At 41.8% G+C, this 21,696-nt stretch overlaps 1 protein-coding gene across 5 annotated transcripts in view; it reads right to left on the bottom strand.

Moving 5' to 3' along the window:
- Positions 1-21,696, bottom strand: part of LAPTM4B (lysosomal protein transmembrane 4 beta) — a 164,259-nt gene that overhangs the window by 37,758 nt on the left and 104,805 nt on the right. Inside the window, exon 7 of one of the 5 annotated variants that reach the window (XM_029591765.1) lies at positions 9,409-10,442. The exons of 3 other annotated variants lie outside the window; for them this stretch is intronic. In XM_029591765.1, coding sequence (XP_029447625.1) covers positions 10,380-10,442 — 63 coding nt within the window. In that variant the 3' untranslated portion in view covers positions 9,409-10,379. Of the gene's footprint in view, positions 1-9,408; positions 10,443-21,696 lie in introns of those variants that run through there. One more of the 5 variants, XM_029591763.1, reaches the window with a different exon arrangement.

Below are 21,696 nucleotides of genomic sequence, written 5' to 3'. Positions count from 1 at the left end.
TAGCAGATGTCATGCATATCCATTGTGGACATCCAGCACCTACAAACAGCATGGGCTACTTGGCCTTCTTCATACTCATCTTTATTTCTTCTCTTTCTTTCTTTCATTCTTTTTTTTTTTTTTTTTTGATAGAACTGAAAAGTTCTGTTCGAGGGGCTGCTGAGGCAGTGGCAAAAGCATAGAAGAAGCAACAAGGCAGCAACAAGACACAAGGTCGAAAGTTAAAAAACTCAGAGACTGAAACACATCCATGCAGTAGCTTGGACAAAATAAAAACTCATGAGGCAGCGATGCATGCAAGAACTCCTGCACATGCTCAGTAAAGACTTTACTGAATTCTGGGAACTGGATCTGTGTTGGCACCATCAAATGATATTACCCACGTGTAATGGCTAATTCATACTTGCTTGTGAATGGAGAAAAACAGAATCATACCAATGAGCATCTAAATGAGAACTCAAAATTAGAAGATGTCAAATAAGATGGTATTTGCTTATTATGAATGATAGCTGAGAGAATGATTTTTTTTAAAGACAGATCTATATATCTTTGCTAAGGTGTTTGATAAAGTAAACTATAGCAAACTAAGACAAATAAGTAGTACAGTATACCAAAGCATCAATGTATATTAGTATAAAACAGCAATAGTCAGAACATCAACAGGCAATACAAAGAATTTAGAAATAAAAGGAATAAGACAAAGATGCCTACCATCCCTCTACTATATAATAGGTTCAGACTGACAAATTAAAGAGCAACAAATCACCTGGACCAGATGGCTTACATCCCAGAGTTCTGAAAGAACTCAAAAAGAAATTGCAGATCTATTACTAGTAACTTGTAACCAATCATTAAAATTGTCTAATGTACCTAAAGATTGGTGGGTGGCCATTTAACAAAGTGTACCAGTGGTGATCCTAAAAACTATAGATCGGTGAGTCTAACTTCAGTTCTAGGAAAAAGTGTATTAACTATTCTAAATAACAAAATCACAGAGAACATAGAAAGACATGGTTTAATGTGACATAGCCAGCATGGATTTACACAAGGGAAATCTTGCCTCTCCCTTCAGCTACATTTTTTTTATGGAGTTAATAAACACTTAGATAATGGTGATCCAGTGGATGTAATGTATTTGGATTTTCAGAAGGCATTTGACAAAGTGCCGCATGAGAGACTCCTGAGAAAATGAAAAAGTCACTGGATAGGAGGCAATGCCCTATTGTGGATTGAGGGACCTTGGGGTGATGGTGTCTAATGATCTGAAGTCGGCGAAACAATGCGACAAGGCGATAGCTAAAGCCAGAAGAATGCTGGGCTGCTTAGAGAGAGGAATATCGAGTAAGAAAAGGGAAGTGATTATTCCCTTGTACAGGTCCTTGGTGAGGCCTCACCTGGAGTACTGTGTTCAGTTCTGGAGACCGTATCTTCAAAAAGACAAAGACAAGATGGAGGCGGTACAGAGAAGGGCGACCAGGAAGGTGGAGGATCTTCATCGGATGACGTACGAGGAGAGATTGAATAATCTAAATATGTACACCCTGGAGGAAAGGAGGAGCAGAGGTGATATGATACAGACTTTCAGATACTTGAAAGGTGTTAATGATCAAAAGACAACGACAAACCTTTTCCATAGGAAAAAAATCAGCAGAACCAGGGGTCACGATTTGAAGCTCCAGGGAGGAAGATTCAGAACCAATGTCAGGAAGTATTTCTTCACGGAGAGGGTGGTGGATGCCTGGAATGCCCTTCCGGAGGATGTGGTGAAGACCAGAACTGTGAAGGACTTCAAAGGGGCGTGGGATAAACACTGTGGATCCATAAAGTCAAGAGGCTGCCAATGAAGAGTGGGTGACTCGCCAGAATGATGGCTACTGCCTGGAGTCAATACCCTTATTAAATAAACATACACATGCTTACTGTGACTCCAACATCGCTCTAAGCTTCAACAGCAAGAGGAAATGTGGAAAAAAGGATTCACACTCACAAAGAGGGGAGTAGCTGGCTTGTTACGGCGGTTACTACCCCAAATCAAATAAGCCTGATACTTCACTTTCAATGCATATACAGCATAGTTCTCTGATTCAACGGCAGGGGAGAAGAAAAACTGATACTTCACACATCCAGCAGAGCTCTCTGCTTCAACGGCAGGGGAGAAGAAAAGAGGGTTCGCACTCACAAAGCGGGGAGTAGCTGGCTTGTTACGGCGGTTACTACCCCAAACCAAATGTGCCTGATACTTCACTTTCGATGCACATCCAGCATGGCTCTCTGCTTCAACAGCATGGGAGAAGACTGATACTTCACGCATATCCAGCATAGCTCCCTGCTTCAACGGCAGGGGAGAAGAAAAACAACCGATAAGGGCTGTATAACAGTCTGGGTAAAACAAATAAGCATGGGTGTAGCTTGCTTATTGCGGCGGCTACTACCCCTAACCAATCAAGCTAGATATTTCACTTGGATGCAGCTCCATCACTGCTCTCTACATTAAAGGTGGGGGTGGAAGGGAAATAGAACCAAGAGCTAAGAGAAACAGATAAGTATGAGAGAAAAAATGTGTGAAGCTTGCTGGGCAGACTGGATGGGCCATTTGGTCTTCTTCTGCCGTCATTTCTATGTTTCTATGTTTCTATATGTAAAGCATAGTAAACAGACAGTAAGACTGAAGGGTCACAGTGAAGAAAGGTAGACAGTGGAGTGCCTCAGGGATCTGTACTGCGACTAGTGCTTTTTAATATATTTATAAATGATTTGAAAAGGGGAACAACGAGTAGGGTAATCAAAACTGCAGATGAGACAAAATTATTCCAAGTTGTTAAATCACAAGTAGAATGTGAAAAATTGTAGGAGAAGCTTGCAAAACTGGAAGACTGGGCATTCAAATGGCAGATAAAATTTAATGTAGGTAAGTGCAAAGTTATGCAGATGGGGAAGAGTAACCCACTCTGTAGTTACACGCAGGCCGATACAGTAAGGACGAGTAAGAGAGTGCGGCAGTGCTGGGCGCACCCTTGTTTGCTGCGCGCACAGTTTGGATCACATTCAGCTCGATACAGTATTCAAATGAGACGCAAATGCAAGCCGCGTCCAAAGTGCGTCCATGAAGCGGTAGGCGTGTGCAATCCATTTTACTGTATAGAGCGGTATACAGCGCCTATACAGTATCCTGGGTGTGCTGGTACCTGTCATTTCAAATGTCATTCCACCAGGAAAGTGGATGGTTCTCCTACAGACCCTGCTGCCTTGAGCGCCAGCAAGCCCCAGCAGCTGGCGATTTGGCGGCAGGGAGCACAACAAAGCACCTGTGCGTGCATCTCCGATTTTCCGCCTCCTTTGGACAGGCAAGAGAGAGACTAAATTTCATGGGCAAACTTTCCCCAGCCCCTGCTCACCTGCCCTGCCCGCGGCCACGCAAGCCCCCAGCAGCAGAAGGGCGTCCATGGGTGCCGGTCTCCTGTGCGGGCACGCTGACAGCGCCGGAGCAGCCCCAGTCCTCTCTCCCATCCTCCCGCGACTCCCCTGCCTCCCAGGGGAAGCCGGCGGCGAGAGCGGCTTCAGCAGCCCGGGGCGGATCGGGCGCTCCCCATGCGAGGCGGCTTCCAGCAGCCCCCGCCGGCTAAGGTGCATGAACGCACGCCTGTACACCCAATTGAGAATGTCATAATGCCTGTGTATCATTCCATAGTAAAGCAGCACCTGGAGTACTGTGTGCAGTTCTTGTTTCCACAACTTAAAAAAGATATAAGTTGCATTGGAAAAATGTACAAAGAAGGGAAACCAAAATGATAAAGGGAGTGGAACACCTCTCATATCAGAAAAGTTTAAAGAGGTTAGATATGTACAGCTTGGAGAAAAGACGACTGAGGAGGATATAATAAAGGTCTATAAAATCACGAGTATTTACCTTTTACAAAGTACAAAGACTAGTAAACACTCCATGAAGTTAATAAGTAGCACATTCAAAACAAAAATCAGAGAAAATTCTTTTCCATTCCATGCATAATTAAGCTCTGGAATTCATTGCCAGAGAATGTGGTTAAGGCAGTTAGCGTAGCTGGGTTTAAAAAAGGTTTGGACAAGTTCCTGGAGGAGAAATCCATAAACTGTATTAACCAAGTACACTTAAGGGTAGATTTTCAAAGATGTGTGCATGTCCATGAGCGCGCACACATGGACGCGCCAATTTTATTATCACACAGATATATAAGAGAAAAGTACACGATTTTATTATCACAAATTTTTAAACAATTTTGAAAATGTGTCCTAAAAAACATACACTCACACACACACATTCATACTCTAAAAACACCACACCAAATACAAGGGAATAGTGAGCTACATGACCCAAAGGCCTATACATCAATGTATTTCATTGACCCAATACAAAGTCATATGCATAAACTCCCTGTGGTTTTAACCACTTACAACTCTATAACATGTGCGCGCCAGCCTTCCCCAGTTCCCTACACCCTAACCTAACCTCCCCTTCCCCTCTCCTCCCCAACCTCTAAATTCTACCTTTTTGCTTTTTTGTTTTGTTTTCCAAATTACTCCAGGGCCCGACCTGAAGTAAGTTGCGCGCGCGACCTGCCCTTTCAAAGAGGCCCGGCAGTTATGTATGTACCGGGGGTTTACACACATGGCCGGGCCCCTTTGAAAAGGCACCTGGTACGTGCACGGCCCTTTGAAAATCTACCCCTTAGAGAATAGTAGCATGGGATCTATTTACTGTTTGAGGTCCTGCCAGGAACTGTTGGAAACAGGATATTGGGCTTGATGGACCCTCGGTTTGACCCAGTATGGCACCTGTATTCTTATGAGTCTTTGTTGAAATTTCTCCAATTTCTCTCACATTTCATTGAGCAGCACAAATCCAATATCCCATTTTCCTCTGATTTGATGGAAGGTTCTAGTTCACTTCTGTCCAGGGCCGATGCAAGGGTATAAGGCGCCCTAGATGAACCTTCTGCCTTGCGCCTGTCCCTTCCCCTCCCCCCCTCTGCCACTTGTGGCCCACCAAGTCTCTGCCACTTGCAGCCCAGCAAGTCTCTACTCCTCTCGGTCAAGAGTGGGATGGGCTCCATTCGGGTCCCACATGGCTGCTCTTTGCTACCCCCTAATGGTTGGCGCCCTAGGCAACTTCCTAGTTTGCCTATTGGGGGCACAGTGGCCCTGCTTTTGTCTTCCTGTACAGGAATCCCTATCCTCTCTAGAAACACTCCTGACCTTCCAGGTTGGGACAAACACTTCCTTGTTGCCCCTTCCTGACTTCCAGTTTCTTCACACAATCTTTGTTCTTTCAACTTCCAACTCATTCAAAACTTCTATTACACAGACTCCCCATAAGTGCTCGTGGGAACACTAGGTCCAGTTCCTTAACACGCCACTCTGTACCTGATGGGAAGCATTTTTATACATATCACAATGACCCATCACTTACCAGAAACACATCTACCCCTTGGACCTGCTAGAAGGTTCCCAATGTTAACCAATGCACTCAGTTTATCCTTTTGAATCTAAGCTGCTCTACACATTGTACTTGTTATTTTTATAATTTGGCATTGTTATATCGATTGCTTAAGTTGCTGTATGACTTCAATTTATTTTAATAGTGACTCAGCTTGGGGTTCTCGGAACGGAAAGCAGGAGATCAAATATGAGCACGAAAGAAAAGGAAGGAAAAACTGGGGCATCTTAACTGCCAAACTTTGTATCGAAGATAGCACTTGAAGATTATTCACAAAGCCCCCTTCACTTTTAAAAGTAGGAAACAGCTTTCAAATGTTCATTTTTCAACAGAAGGCCTTTTACTCTCAGTGCAGTAGCACTGCAGCATCTGCTACAACCATTGCAGTGATAAACAATGTGATGAATTCAGTGCCTGCCAACTTCCTTTATATTACAGAAGCTTCATAAATCCATATGACAGCTCTCCTGCAAACACGACAAAACATTCCAGATCTAAATGCTGAGTAGATTTTAGCGCGCATCTTATTATTTGAGCCATATATTTTTTGGGTGACCCAGACACATTCATAATATTTCACTGGAAGATGAAATTCAAAAAAATGACAACTTGGTGAAGAATGAACATCTGGAGGGTTTTGGATGTTTTCATGGTCACACAAGCATTAATCGATCCCATTCTGCTATTAATTGATATTCCTGGTAAAAAGGAAACTGCAAAAATGTTGTAAATTATATTCGGAAGGGCGGCCATAAACATATATCACCGTATGCCAGGTCATCGAATGCCTAGGCAGTGATGTGCAGGCAGCTTCTTATTGGCGGCTCTCACAACTTCTGCTGCAATCTGCGAGGCGCTTTTTTTTGATTTCAGAAAATAGTAAACTCTCTCCAAAACTATGGTTCCATATGGTTCAGCTGTGATGAGCAAATAAAGGGCAGAGTCATAAATCTGACTAAGGCCAGTCTGTGCTCTAGCCATTCTGATTAGTGGGGCTGGTATCAGTGATGTGTTAACAGTATCATTGGGCTTTCACCGCCTCTGCTCCACTCAGACACTCCATTTACAAAAAGGGGGCAATGTTCAAAACTGTGCAGGCAGGTGCAAGGTCCGCGGGTACTTTTCCCTTGCAAATTTTGAGCACGTACATTCTCTTTGAAAATTGCCCAGGAAGAAAGTACCACAGAGACCTGTATTTTCCAAGGATACTTTTTCTGGGCAAAATTTTGCATGTTGTTGTCTCACCTAGCCTAACCCCATCCCAAGAATACCTCCACATAAATGGAGGTAAAAGTGCCTGTACTGTGGCACAACGTGCATACTCTTTCTCCCTGCAATTGTCAGAAAGCCTTTTCCCCAGGATAAATAGCAATATATAAATAAATGGCTTTTGAAAATGGCTCTGAAAATGACTTAACAAGGGGCTCCCAAGAACTGCACCATATGCGAAGTCTGCAAATGCAGAACGTGGGTTATCCCTCTCAGTCATCCCATCTTACAGAGTTCTGCCCTCATGTGGCCCATGCATTCTGGAAAAAGAGCACAACTCTTAACATGAGGGGGGATATGATAGAGGTGTTTAAAATCATGAGAGGTCTAGAACAGGTAGATGTGAATCAGTTATTTACTCTTTCAGATAATAGAAAGACTAGGGGGCACTCCATGAAGTTAGCATGTGGCACATTTAAAACTAATCGGAGAAAGTTCTTCTTCACTCAACGCACAAACTCTGGAATTTGTTGCCAGAGGACATGGATAGTTCAGTTAGTATAGCTGTGTTTAAAAAAGGATTGGATAAGTTCTTGGAGGAGAAGTCCATTACCTGCTATTAATTAAGTTGACTTAGAAAATAGCCACTGCTAGCAACGTTAACATGAAATAGACAGACTTAGTTTTTGGGTACTTGCCAGGTTCTTCTAGATTCTTCAAACATGTCAAACTTTATAAAGGAGAACTCTCAGCTTCTGCCTCAGAATATATTTCTAGCTACTTACAGCATCTCATCATACAGCTATGAAATCTTATTTAAATTCTCAAATTAATACTGAAAGCTACACATCAATAATCATCAATAAAGCTTGATACATTAGCTAGGCAAATTCATTCCATTAAGATAGCATGGGCGGTCTAGCTGAACTGGGGCACATTTAATAATCAGTCCGGGAAGGAGTTGATTGGAGTATCTCAACATGGTATTTCTTGCAGAATGTTTAGTGTATTCCTCAAACAAAATCAATTTCCTTTCTTTCTAATGCATTACTCAATCTTACCACCATGTACAAAACGGCAATTGTACATCAACACAGAAACAATACATCAATCATAGTGACAAATGCAGCTCTCCCCCACACCAAAATACTATCTGGAATCTTGTCTAACTCTTAATAAAGGAGGCAGCACTCCTAGATTCTTCAAACATGTCAAATTGACTTTCACGTCTGTTGCTTTCTATTGTGATCATCTTTGTAGGACTCTTTATTTGGTCCCAATCTATTTTATTTCTTATATTTTCATGATTTTTAGACCCAAGGTGCACGTGCCGTAATTATGTCTATGCTCCCCACTTTTAAATTTCTTCTCGGAGTCTACTCTACACCTGTTCATATACTGTTTGTGCTCTCCTTGTGTCAGTACGATGCCTGCATTGAATTCTGATACTCATAGCACAGCAGCATCTAAATAAGCTTGAGTAGCAGTAGAAGCAACTAATAAAGAGGAGGACAATAGCAGATTTTTCAAAGAATATTGCAGTATATGAATTAAGTCATCACTTGCATAGGAAGCTGTGATTTTGAAAAAACAGTATTTATTTATTTATTTTACAATTGCTTTTATGACACATATGCTGCAAATCATAGTGGTTTACAGTTACAACATATATAAAAACATCAAATTTAAGACAATACAACTGGGTTTATGAGAATATAGTTACCAGACTAGGTCAGACCGAGGATCCACCAAGCCCAGTACCCGGTTTCCAAAAATGGCCAATTCAGGTCACAAATACCTGGCAAAATCCCTACCAGGATAAAGATCCCATGCTGCTAATGCCCAGAGATAAGTCACAGCTTTCTCCATGTCTAATAAATGTTTTTGGACTTCTCTTCCAAGAATTTGTCCAAAACCTTTTTAAACCACACTGCTAACTGCATTTACCACATCCTCCAGCAAAGAATTCTAGATTAATTTTGTGTTGAGTGAAAAATAATTTTCTCTGATTTTGTTTTAAATGTGCTACTTACTAAGAACATGGAATGTCCCCTTGTCTTTGTGGTGTCAATATTGAAAAGCTTGCCATTTATCTAAAGTTAGCCGGATATACATATCCGGCTAACTTAGATGGGATATTCAGCAGCATGGTTATGCTGCTGAATATCCCTGTAGAAAATGCTTCTTAGACGGATAAGTCTTATCCAACTAAACATAGACCTGCTATTGAGAAACTTATCCAGTTAAGTAGATACTTAGTGACTTATCAGGCTAGCTAGTAGCCACTAAACATAACCGGATATTCAGTGGCCGCTAGTTAGCCAGATAAGTCCTTCATATGGTAGACATATACCTCAAAAGATCGAGGACAATGAAAGTATTAAGGAAAATCCAAAACAGATAGCTATGATATACTGCATTAACAGAAGATCTTAAATTCATATCATTCAGTAATAAATTGTAATTGACAGTGGATGTGCAGAAGCTGCAAAGATATAAAGAAAACAGAAAGGAGAGGCACCAAAATCAACCATTTATAGAGAATCTGAAGCAATTCTATAGGGAACTGGGAATGAATATTAGTGCAGTGAAAAATCACCAACAAAAGAAAGCAGAATAGAAATCAAATAAATAAATAAGAAACAGAACAGCTTTGGAGAAATTTTATGAAGATCCTGTAGAGCATAACAAATAAGCAGAATGGTTGCCCAGTATACAGGGAAGTAAAGAACAGGCACTCATGAAAATTATGGAATGGCTTGAAGTTACAACAATTGAGCTAGAAGACAGGTTAAAATGAATCCCAAGTGCCCTGGCCCTGATGGATAGTCCATCTTTTGGCTCAAATGTTTGATTTCTCTCCACTAAGATCTGGCTAATTGCAACAACCAATTAGACAGCCAGAATTAACTCCACAATGGCTAATAATAGGAAGAACATTTCTTGCCAAATAATGTCCCAAAAAAATGTCAATCTATAAGCTGTTCAGTGCATTTGATGCAGATAGACTATCACCACATCGATACTAATAAAACATGGGCAATAGAACAGAAGGGGGGAACATATGGGACCAAAGACCAGCTCATGCTGAATAAAGTCATTATGATTAGCTGTATATTTTTTTTTATTTTATTTAGTTAAAAGATTTTATATACCGTCGTTCATGTTTACATCACAACGGTGTACAAAGACCTTAAAGCATTCAATGAAATACATCGCAAGGAATAGCAATTAGTACACTTAAAAGAGGCATAAAACAATTTAACATTAAAAGAAATATACATTGTGACAAATCAGGAATGGTTAATTCTCAAATTAATGATTTGTTTGTAGACTATCCATAAAGGCTTGCTTGAAGAGCCACGTCTTCACTCCTTTCTTAAATTTTTTTAGCTCTGTCTCCAATCTTAAGTCTGCTGGCATAGTATTCCATTGGCCCTGCAATGGAAATAACTCTGTCTCGGACTAAGGCCAAGTGGGCAGTGTTTATTGAAGGGACATGCAGAAGCCCCTTGTTTGCTGATCTTAATGATCTGTGAGGAGTATGCATACGGATGAAAAAAAGTTTATCAGTCTGTTTTTTGTCCATAGATGGCCTTATGCAGAATGCAGCAAGTTTTATATAGTATTCTCTGAGCTATCGGAAGCCAATGGAGGCTTATCAAAATTGGGGTGATATGTTCATGTTTGTTGTGGTTAGTTAGCACTCTAGCCGTAGAGTTCTGAAGTACCTGAAGCGGTCGTAGCAAGGATTGAGGCAGACCTAGTAGTAAAGAATTACAATAATCTAATGAGGAAAATATGAGAACCTGTAACGCAGAACGAAAGTCATTAAGGTCTAATAAAGGTTTTAGCCGGAGGACCAACAGTTTATAGTACCCATCTCTTAATTTTGTGGAAATGTGCTTCTTAAAATTTAATTTGCAGTCAATGATTATTCCCAAATCTCTAACTGATACATAGTCGAAACCTCATTATAGCATGGATTGATTATGAGAAAGCCTTTGATAGCATTCCACCCTCTTGGATAATGAATTGCCTTTAATTACAGCAAGTGATTCATGTACTGATAGAGTATATCAAGTTCACCATGAAAATGTGGCAGACTATACTCCATCTGAATTATAAGGATGGACAAGATGTCATCGCTGATATTAAGATCAAGCAAAGAATAACTTAGGGAGATTTTCCATTACCGCTTTTGTTGGGCTTGCATTAAACCTGCTGAGTACTTTCATTAAATCCTTGGGTTATGGAATTAGCCTTTATCCTAGAGTGACCAATCCCTTACCAATGGTATCTCACTTGCTGTATGTTGATGATTTGGAACTCTACAGTTCTTGTAATGTTCATGTAGCAGAACAACTTTGTGTGGTGATGGGTTTCTCAGATGCCATCAGGATGATATTTGGCTTGAACAAGGAAAAGGCTTAAAGGAAAATTAAGCAAAACTGAAAACATCTCCCTGACTGAAGACTGTAATATAAAGGAACTGGTGTAGAGGAAGGTTGAAAAATTCAGCATAAAGTATTGAAAAAAAGATCAGATAGAATACTATAGGAAAGTGAAGCTGACATTGAAGGGTCTTTATCAGCACAAAATAAAATACATGCTATTAACCAGCTTGCAATTCCTGCATCGACATACAGTTTTGGAATAGTAGACTAGACTCAATATCTTGATGAACTGGATGTAAAAACAAGAAAGCTCCTCCATGCCCATCAGGTAATTTATAAGAACCAGAATATGCCAAGACTGTGCATCCCTTGAGCTGAAGTTGGTATGGGTCTTATTGATTACACCTATCAAGCTACTACAATAGGCCTTCAGGTGTACTTAATGGCATCAATCAGCTCAAATGCTAAGATAGGACAGAAATATGAAAGCAAGCAAGCATCCTCAGTGTCAATACTTAAGTTACGACAATCATTTCAGCAAATGGAGAGAAAAGCTACTTCAGCAACCCTATGTGGATCAAGATTTGACACAGCAATGGTTGAGGACAGATTAATTAAAACCTATGGATGAGAGTCTGGTAATTGCAGCATAGGATAGTGGACTATGGAAAAGATGGTTCACAGCCACCATGGAAAAGATTAGGAAAGTGGACAAATGCAGATTCTGTGGAACAGAATCTCATCGATTGATGTATGTGCTGATTTTAGAAGGCCTGTGTACAAGCCTGTACACAACATGGTAGCACAGCTTATTCATTGGAAGCCATGCAAACATTATAACACCTGGTGCACACACAATCTTTCACCAAATGGTAGATAATTATACATGTGGTACTGGGTGCAAAAGCCTGGAAGGCCCCCAACTTACTACTGGACTGTTGTCTGCATCTTAATATTGTTGAGTTCTTATTTACTTTAGGTTGCTAAAGGAGTAGGGATGTGTAAATTAAAGTTCTTTAAATTTATGTGGTGTATTTAATATTAATTTGGCAATGACTTGCAAGGGGACAATAATTAATCTACTGATAAGGGCCACTCCCTTGTTTTAGATAAATCTCTGATTGATATTTTGTATGAAAATGTCTCTTGATCTTTCATGATTTTTACAAAAGATATTGAGCCTTATTCAATAAAGATGTTTTATGTGTTTATTTCAGCAAGTACTATGGGTATGCCTTATGTTCCTGACTAGGTGTCTATCTGTGTAATATTTCATTTGTGCCTGCGCACCTCATAGTAGGGAAAAATTATAGTCAAAGTTATATGTCACTAGGATTATCTTTTCTTTCCTTTATGGATAAAGTGTGTGAGGCTTCAGGGGGTAATTTTTAAACTGGCCACACATCGGTAAAGTCCGTTGATAAATTTTACCTACAGACTTTCACTTTGAAAATTGTTTAAGAATAATTACATATTTATTTATGCTATTTTGTCGAAAAAATGTGACTAAAAATATGTGCATATTTAAAAAAATTCAAAAGTACGAGTATGTGCATAGTGTGGGTCTGATCTGGAAGCTGTAGGAACTGCAAGTGGGAATAGACTTGATGATTGGCAGGGACCCCCAGGAATCCCTATGAGACAATGAGGTGAGCAGGGAGCTTTCATCTAGCAAGGCCATCAGAGTTTAACCTAGAAGAAATCTAGAAAACCATAGTCTATCGTGACACAAATTTCTTGCTTGGAGGAAGAGACTCGTGTTTTGGAAAAGATCGTGAAGCAATTTCATACTCAAACATTTGAAGACTGAAGTTGGTGGAAATAAACAACTAACCTATAAATGAGCTACCAACCCAAAGCAATCACCAATACATCCCGTGTAAATACACAAAAGAGATTTTTTTGTTTGTAAAGACCTCGCACAAAGGCACATTGTTCCATGCTGATTAGCAAAGGTTTAAGTATACCATTAATATAATTAAAGGTCCTTTTTTTTGAGCGACACGGACCGCGTTTCGGCATATAACTGCCTTCTTCAAGGGGCCAGTTACATCTGTGAATTTAACAAAAATTTAACAGATGTAACTGGCCCCTTGAAGAAGGCAGTTATATGCCAAAACGCGGTCCGTGTCGCTCAAACAAAAGGACCTATGATTATATTAATGGTATACTTAAACCTTTGCTAATCAGCACGGAACAGTGTGCCTTTGTGCGAGGTCTTTACAAACAAAAAAATCTCCTTTGTGTATTTACACGGGATATATTGGTGATTGCTTTGGGTTGGTAGCTCATTTATAAGTTGAATGTTCAGCTGGCTATTACCCTTCACAGATATTTTGTGAGAGTATATTTTTATTTTTTGGAAATAAACAACTGACAGACTGGGGACAGTACAGAATATTGTTGTCAAGGATAATATTCTCTTACTTTCCAAGGTAGAGAGCCTGGAGAACCAAATAAGATGTCAATTTATGTTTCATAAATGTTTCCTAATATCAATATCTCGCTTGAAAATGTTTATGACTGAGATATTGAAAATTCCTGAACAATCTGTCCCACCTGTTTCATCTACTATTTACTATCTTCCACCATTTATAAAAAGGGTGACTGGGGAACCTCTGGCCATACCACCTCTAATATCAGATGGTAACTTAAATTTAACAACATTTTTTGAAACCTCTGATGATAAGTGGCAACACCGGCAACTTTGATCATTTCATCAGCATCCAGATAGGATTGGCTTCTTAAGATTTTTTTTTTATGTTTCAACAATTTTTATTAGCAAAACTAACAGAATCCCAAGGGACTGGGATTCTCAATCCAAGACGGGGTGCATCAACACAAAAACCATTTTTTATTACATCAACAATCCAATCCCACTCCCTGCATCCCCCCCTCCCCAAATCCCCCCCAAAGCTATGACTCATGGATCAATGTCTGTGAGTTCTAGGTGATGCCTGCGACACCCAGGTTGCCTTCAGTTGTTCAGAACTAAGCTCCTGGTTCGTGGTGATAGAGTTTGGATGTAACTGTTCCAAGTTGATAAAAATTCCTGACGTAAAAGTGGGGAGGTTCTAGGAACCATTTTATCCATTTGTAGCATATGGTGAAGGCCATTCCACCTTTGCCAAAAGGAAGGAGAGGCTTCCACTGTCCAATGCGAAAGTATAAGGCGCCTGCCAACCATACTCGCTTTTTTGATGAAAAGACGCTGTCCATGATCATTATTATTTTTTTATTTTATTTATAGATTTTTCTATACCGGCATTCGAGATTAGGAACCCCATCATGCCGGTTTACAAATAACGAGAGGGTGTGCACAAAATGATCATGAATTGATGTGTTGGAGAAACAATCGAACAACAACAAAGTAGGTGCAGGAGTAATGGAATCTTTAGTATCTGGGCTAAGTACGCAACAATTCCATTCCAGAACTGCCTTATCACAGGACATGCCCAAAATAAATGGGAAAGGGACCCCATGGCAGCATAGCATTTAACACAACAGGCAGAGTCCGAGAGTTTAGACTTATACCGTATCTGTGGGGAGACACAGGCCCAACATATAAGTTTATATTGCATCTCTTGAAAGTACATATTAGTAGAGGTAGACGCTATCTGGCCAAAACTGGCTTGAACGATCGCGGGGACACTGTGAATATCCCATCCTTATTCCATCGGTCTGCTAAAACTGAATAGATTGCTGGAGTCCCCGATCATCCCAATCTCTTGTAATAGACCAATAAGGAAGGACATCTGGGAGACTCCAGCAGTAGTAAGGCATTTAATGTATTGAAAATGGTGGGAGAGCATGAAGCCCGTAGCAGAATGAGTACTTAATGTCGTATTTGCAGATATGCGAAGACCTGAGACTTGTGTAACCCATACATATCTACCAATTCTGGAAACATAAGGATTTGCCCTTCCCCATCTAGAAGGTGCCCCAGCTGGCAAAGACCCCTTCCCTCCCATACGCGAAATGCTCCCGATTGCAAACCCGGAGTAAAAGTATAATTTCCCCTAATTGGTAGGAGATAAGAACAGAGGTTAGGGAGGCCCAGCTTTTTGGTAACCTGTGTCCATGTCTTGCACAGAGGATCCAACAAGACATGATGCTGCAGTGTGGGTGGCAATGCAAACGTAGAGGTTTACAACACATAGCACAGATGTAAGGGAGCTACCAACACCCACTCCGCCTCAATATTAACAAAAGTGGAGCTGCCCAGTATCCAATCCCTTATGATGCGCAGATTGCAGGCCATATTATACTGACCCATATCTGGAACCCCCAATCCGCCCTTTCCCCAACGATTCTGCAACCATCCCAGAAGCACATGTGGTTTCTTCCCTTGCCAAATAAAGATGCGTATGGCTTGGATGCTTATGACTTTGTTGCAGCAAATATAATCATTTGGATAGAAGGATCATCTTGAATAAGTTTATACGGCCTCCCAAGGAGAGTGGCAATTTCTACCAAGCTCTCAATTTACTTAGAGAGTGCCGCAAAACCAGGCCTACATTTAAACCATAGAGTTGTGTCAGTTTTGTGGTTAACTGTACCCCCAAGTACTGGAACGAGTCATCCGCCCAACGTAATGGAAACTGACTAGCCCAGTGTTCTTTTAAAGTATCTGGGAATGCCAGGGCCTCAGATTTATCACTGTTAAGGTGAAGGCCGGAGAAGGCACTGTACTCCTGAAATAGGGCCAACAGGCTAGAAAGAGAGCATTGGGGCTCTGTCAAAAAAACTAAAATATCATCACATATTTAAAAATAGAGTCCCCTTTTATGGACTGGGAAGCCTAGATGTAAGAAGTAGGGTCTCTAGTGTCAGCAAAAAAAGCAGAGGGGAAAGAGGACAATCCTGGCGAGTACCCCGAAGTATTGGGAATGGGCTCAAAAAAGCTCCATTCACACCTATAATTGCTGTCGGATTCTTATACAGGACTCATATAGCATCGTAAAAGAAACCACCCAATCCAATATCCGCCAAGCACCGAAACAGATAATCCTATTCCACCCTGTCAAATGCCTTTTCGGCAACAAAACTAACAACTAAAAAGGGCTCTTCTACTCGGGTACAGAGGGCTATAGCGTGGAGCACCTTACGAATATTGGTGGAAGCATAGCGTTTGCGGACAAAACCCACTTGCCCCGGGGCAACTAACAAGAGTAAAATAGAGGCCAAGCGGTCTGCTAAGATTTTGGCCATCAACTTTTGGTCAAAATTTAATAATGAGATCGGGCGATATGAGGCCAGGGAAAATGGGTCTTTCCCTGGTTTAGGGATAAGGGTATTTTGGGCTAAGTTCGTGTGAGGCGGGTAGTCCCCAGTTTCTATGAGTGAGTTGAACATCCGCGCCAACGGGGCCCCAACCTGATCCCCAACAGCTTTGTAGAACTCTGCTGTGAACCCATCGGGCCCAGGCGCTCTGAGGCGCTTCGCTTGCTATATAGCCAAGACAACCTCTTCCACCAAGATAGGCCTGTTCAACCGGCGCACTGGTCCTCATTGAGCTTGGGCATGGTAATTTGTGAAGTGAAGCGACACTCCCCCCTCCCCCCCAGACTCAGAGGTGGGAGTAATAAGACTGGAAACCATCTAAAATAGAAGTAGTATCGTTTACCACCCTGCCCGTCATGGTTCGCAGTGCTGCAACATGCCTTGACCCTCAGGATGTTTTGATAAAATTTGATAATAATCTCCCGGACTCATTCTCATATTGATACAGTTTAAATTGATAGTATAATAAACTTTTCTTTGCCCGTTGATGCAGGAGGGAATTGAGTTTGGCCTGTATGGACAAGTATCGCTCACGATTGACCGGGGTGCGAGCTCTAATTAGGGCGCCCTTTGCCTGTTGCAACTGGGTACTGAGAGCCAGCAATCTCTTATCCAGGGTCTTTCATCGGTAGGCCAGATAGGATACGATGTCCTCCCTTAAAACTGCCTTAGCCGTGTACCAAAATAACACCGGGTTATCTGAATTCCCGGGTTACCCAGGTTTCCAGGAAGGGAGCCAGTTCCTTTTCTTCCAGGGCTTCAGGGAGCCCTATAAAATGCAGATGTGAGCGGTGCAAGCAATTTTCCAAGTCATCTATGTGCTCTGCCTGCCTTTTATATGCATCCTGCAGCTGGGTTACCTCTGACCTTAGGGCCTGCAGGTCGTCCTCGGCATCGGAGACACGCTGCTCCACTTGAAGGAAGCATGGTTCAAAGCCCGCGATCGCATCGGTGAGGTCGGCTAATTTCACTGCGATATTTTTCAGTTCTGGTTCTAATGCAGCCACTACATCCGCTTTAATGTCGGCAGCTGCAGCGCCGAGGCCTGCAGCCATGCTCGTGGGAGAAGTCTCATCGCGGCCACCATCGTCTTCTGTCGGGGGAGTCAGCCGCGCAAGCTCTCTCCCTTTCCTTGTCTTTCTTGGCCGCTCTCGAGGTCATTGCTCTCCCAGTGTACTTTTCAGAGGCAGCGTCGACTGAGGGGTGTAGAGATGGTATCAGGTTAGTCAGACAGCGTCACGGATGGGGCTGGATCGAGGCAAAGGAACCCGGGAGGAGAGCTCACATCCGCTCTTCCCAAATCATCACGTGATCTCCTCTTAAGATTTTTTTTAAGCATTGGAAATAATTATTTTTGAAAATGAAGATAATTTTTTACCTGTCTTTTTCCCCCTAAACATTCCATGTACCGTATTTTTCGGACTATAAGGCGCACATAAAAACCTACGATTTTCTCAGAAATCGGAAGTGCGCCTTATAATCCGGTGCGCCTTATATATGAATTTTTCTCAAGCACAGGCTCGCACTCACCTCTAGGCCTCCTCTTTGCAGGTCGCCGCAGGATGGGCTCTGCAGTGGCCCTGCTACCGGGCCTCTTCTTCTTCTCAGGCTGCTGCGACTTGAGATTCGTGCGGTCTGTAAACGAAAGTGCTGCTCCACTTCTGCACGTGCTGATGCTTCCCCTCCTTCCTGCCCACGCGGCTCCGGCAACGTTTACTTCCGGGGACGCACAGGCAGGAAGGAGGAGGAGCATCAGCGTGTTTAAACGCAATCTTTTTCTTGGCCTTGCCAATCTGCCTGTTGCTGCGCCCTGGGGCAACTATGCAGATACTTGGAAAGCCCAGGGGCACTTTAATCAGCGGACTTTGCACCAGTTCTCAAAGGGCAAGTATCTGCCTACTTTCCCTTTGGCTATTGCCCACAGAGATTTGCAGCTGCTTTTTCTGAAGATACATTTTCCCCTCCAAAACAGTCCATGTAGTTTTGAAAATGCAACACTTCGCATGCTCTTGTCCTTCCCCCCCCCCCCCCCCCCCCCAGCCTAACCCCGTCTCTGAGCCCGCCTGCTTTTCCCAATGTGTAAAGGTACGTGCATTGTTGGTCCTGTGCATGCTCTGACCGGGTACAAAGCAGTCAAATTTCAGTCAAGCTGTTAACCCAGGGAAATGCTTTTGTAAATCACCGCATCCTGTAATAATACTATCTGGTTTTAGTTGGGGGGATAATAAAAAGTACCGTAGTTTTAAAGGGTCGGCGCAACCGATTAAAAAAAGGCTCTGAGCCGCGCCTTATAATCCGGTGCGCCTTATATATGAACCTGGACGCCTTAGCAGGCGCTCATTGATAATGCGCCTTATAATCCGGTGCGCCTTATAGTCCGAAAAATACGGTAAATGTTTAATTAGATATTAGAATGTCTCATATGTCTTCTTTAAGATAAGTCAATTGACCAAGTTTTTGATTGATATGGTAGTGCAAGAAAATCAGCCTGCCTCCCTCCCTCTCAATGTAGAGACTAGCTAACTTTCTTTTTACTTATTGGTTTTGCTTCCCTTAGGATTTAATTTCAATGGTGTTTATATAGAATTTTATATTTTTAAACCTTGCACAATGACTTGACCTCTTCATATCTGAGTACTGAATAGGGTAATCCATATGAGTAGAAGATATTTCCTTTGTTACTTTTTATTTTTCTACTTATGAGTGTACTTGTTTTCTTCTCAAGATTATTCTTGAAGGGTTAATGTTAAAACATAACAAAAGAAAACATGAAAAAAGAAAAAAAGTATATGTGCATAGTTCCAACTCTTGCCCCCAAGAATGCCTCCCTCTACTGCAGGTAAAAGCACGGGCTTAGTGGCACTGCTCCTGAACTTTTACCCACATATACGGTGGCAATTTTCCCAAAGCCCATGACCACGGGAATTGCACTCTTATTTGTGGAAATGGCTTTGAAAATGACTCTTTTAGAGTTTCATTATTCTAAGCATAAATGTCAAAATATCCATTTTTCTCAGAGAAAGGGTGCACTGGAAATTAAAAAAAACATACCATGGGCTCATTTATTAAAGTTTTCCACTAGTTCTGTTCTGGTGCCAAACTTGCAGCAGATTTAGCAACAAAAGTGTCCCATAATTTTCAATGGGGAAAAACAGTGGTGCAAGACTTTACTATAAATGGGCTCCTATGTGTCCAGACGTGGGCATAATTCTGTATTTTTTTCAAGTCACATAATAAAATCCCAGTGGGTTTTTAAAAGCAATTTTTGGATGTTTTCATAGTTTTACAAACATATTACTTCCAAATAAAGGTTCTACTACTTGGGATTATGAGTTAATAAAATTTTTCTCTATATTATTTAATTGGCATGACAATCTCTGCATCTTTCACCACCAGTCCTCCACCAGTCCACCACCAGTCCTCCACCAGTCCACCACCAGTCCTCCAAGCGTTACGGTTCTCCAAAATAGACTACTGCAGCGCCCTGCTACTAGGACTTCCCAAATCCTCTACTAAACCGCTGCAGATGATTCAAAATGCGGCAGCAAGATTGTTAACCAGTACCAGCCGCCACGATCACATATCACCCATTCTCAGGAATCTACATTGGTTACCAGTAAATTACAGAATTCTTTACAAATCAATCACCTTAATCCATAAAACTATCCATCATCAACTTCAACTTGACCTGGAAATACCTCTTAAACTCTATTCTTCTATCAGACCAACTAGAGACATGTACAAAGGCACTCTGAATGTTCCCCCCACTAAAGCCTCACGCCTCGCTATGACCAAAGACAGAGCCTTTTCAATAGCAGGCCCATCGATCTGGAACAGTATCCCATCAAACCTCAGACTGGAGCCATGCCTTTTAGCTTTCAGAAAAGGACTTAAGACCTGGCTCTTTCAACAAGCCTTCCCTGAACCAGACAATCAATAGTTGGCCTTCATTGTTACTCGGTCTGGCACTCCATTTTTCAATGAAGGAATAAATGGACTCTGAGTCATTAAGGTTAAAACACCGTCTAAGTTTTTAACTTGTACTTTCTATGGTAAAATTTCTTTTACCGGCCTATCTTCCTTCCAGCTTGTTGCAAGCTTCCAAGTTCTCTCCCCTTGTTGATTGTAATTTTTGACTTATTCCTACTTATTGTTATCTTTCGTTTACGTGGATTTGTTACTCTTGTTGTTTTTCCCTTTTGTTAATCTGTAAACCGATCCGATATGGTAATTTACTATGAAGGTCGGTATAAAAAACTGTTAAATAAATAAATAAATAAATATCCCAGTGAAAATTAATATGGGGGAAATAGAGCTATCCTTGGGGACAGGGTTGGGGGTATGGCAGAACTGGGGCAATTACCCTGGGCCCTGAGCTTTAGAGGGCCTCACATTAATTTAATATCTGAAGAGTCAGTGAGGCAGGGGGGGCATTACTGATATGGCAGGAGCTGTCAACTATGCTCCTGCCACTACCTTCTGGGTTTGCTGGCTGGCCCAATTCTGCTGCTTCTCTCCACTCCTTCTGAGGGGCTGTTCTTTATGGTGCCACATCCCCGCTAAAACTTCTGGGTTTGCAGCTCATTAACAGCCTGCTCCAGCTCCACCTGACAACCCCTCCAGCTGCCAGCTAGAAATGCACTTTGGGTCCAGCAGAGCCTTGTTCTTCCATGACTGATGGCTCTTAAAGAAGAACCATCCTCAACAAAACAGGTAAAAAAAAAAAAAAAGAAAGAAAAGCATCCCAGTCCCTTAAAGGTGCAGTGTTTAAGGCACAAGTCAGCAATGTGAAGGTTGCTCTACTGGCCTTCAACCCCCCCCCCCCACCCTTCCCATCTAGGGGGACCCCACCCTGCTTTTAAACCTCTGAGAAGGGGGGGGGGGTGGTACCCACTCAGGCATATTTATCCTGTGCCTCACACTCTCCTAGGGTCAAGCTCTGGGAGGAAATTATATCAACAACAAATATGCAAAAATTAATTTTGCATCCATATTGTTTTGGGAGAGTATGAGCATTGTTGTTGATCTTTCCACCTTCTGCTATCAGACGTCAGCTAACCCTACAGACCTTCTTCAGCTATCAAGCCCCATATTTAAGAAATGCTTTACCTTTTAATATCTGTTTGGAGTGTAGTTATCGTAAGTTCAGAAAAATTATGAAGACATGGCTTTTCAGCATAGTGCACATAGTAAGTCAACCTTTATCTCTGTGCATGTAGACAGTGACCATGGCCTGCCCTGTGGGGGTAAATTTAGAATGTCTGATATTCTGTTCTGGCATTTATTTTTAGATGTCCTGTAGGAACACCTTTGTCAATGAGGGGAGGACGAGGGCTG

The sequence above is a fragment of the Rhinatrema bivittatum genome, chromosome 2 (assembly GCF_901001135.1).
Source record: "Rhinatrema bivittatum chromosome 2, aRhiBiv1.1, whole genome shotgun sequence".
NCBI lineage: Eukaryota > Metazoa > Chordata > Amphibia > Gymnophiona > Rhinatrematidae > Rhinatrema > Rhinatrema bivittatum.
Note: the sequence above shows the minus strand (reverse complement) of the source record. Positions and strands in the feature narration are given on the sequence as shown.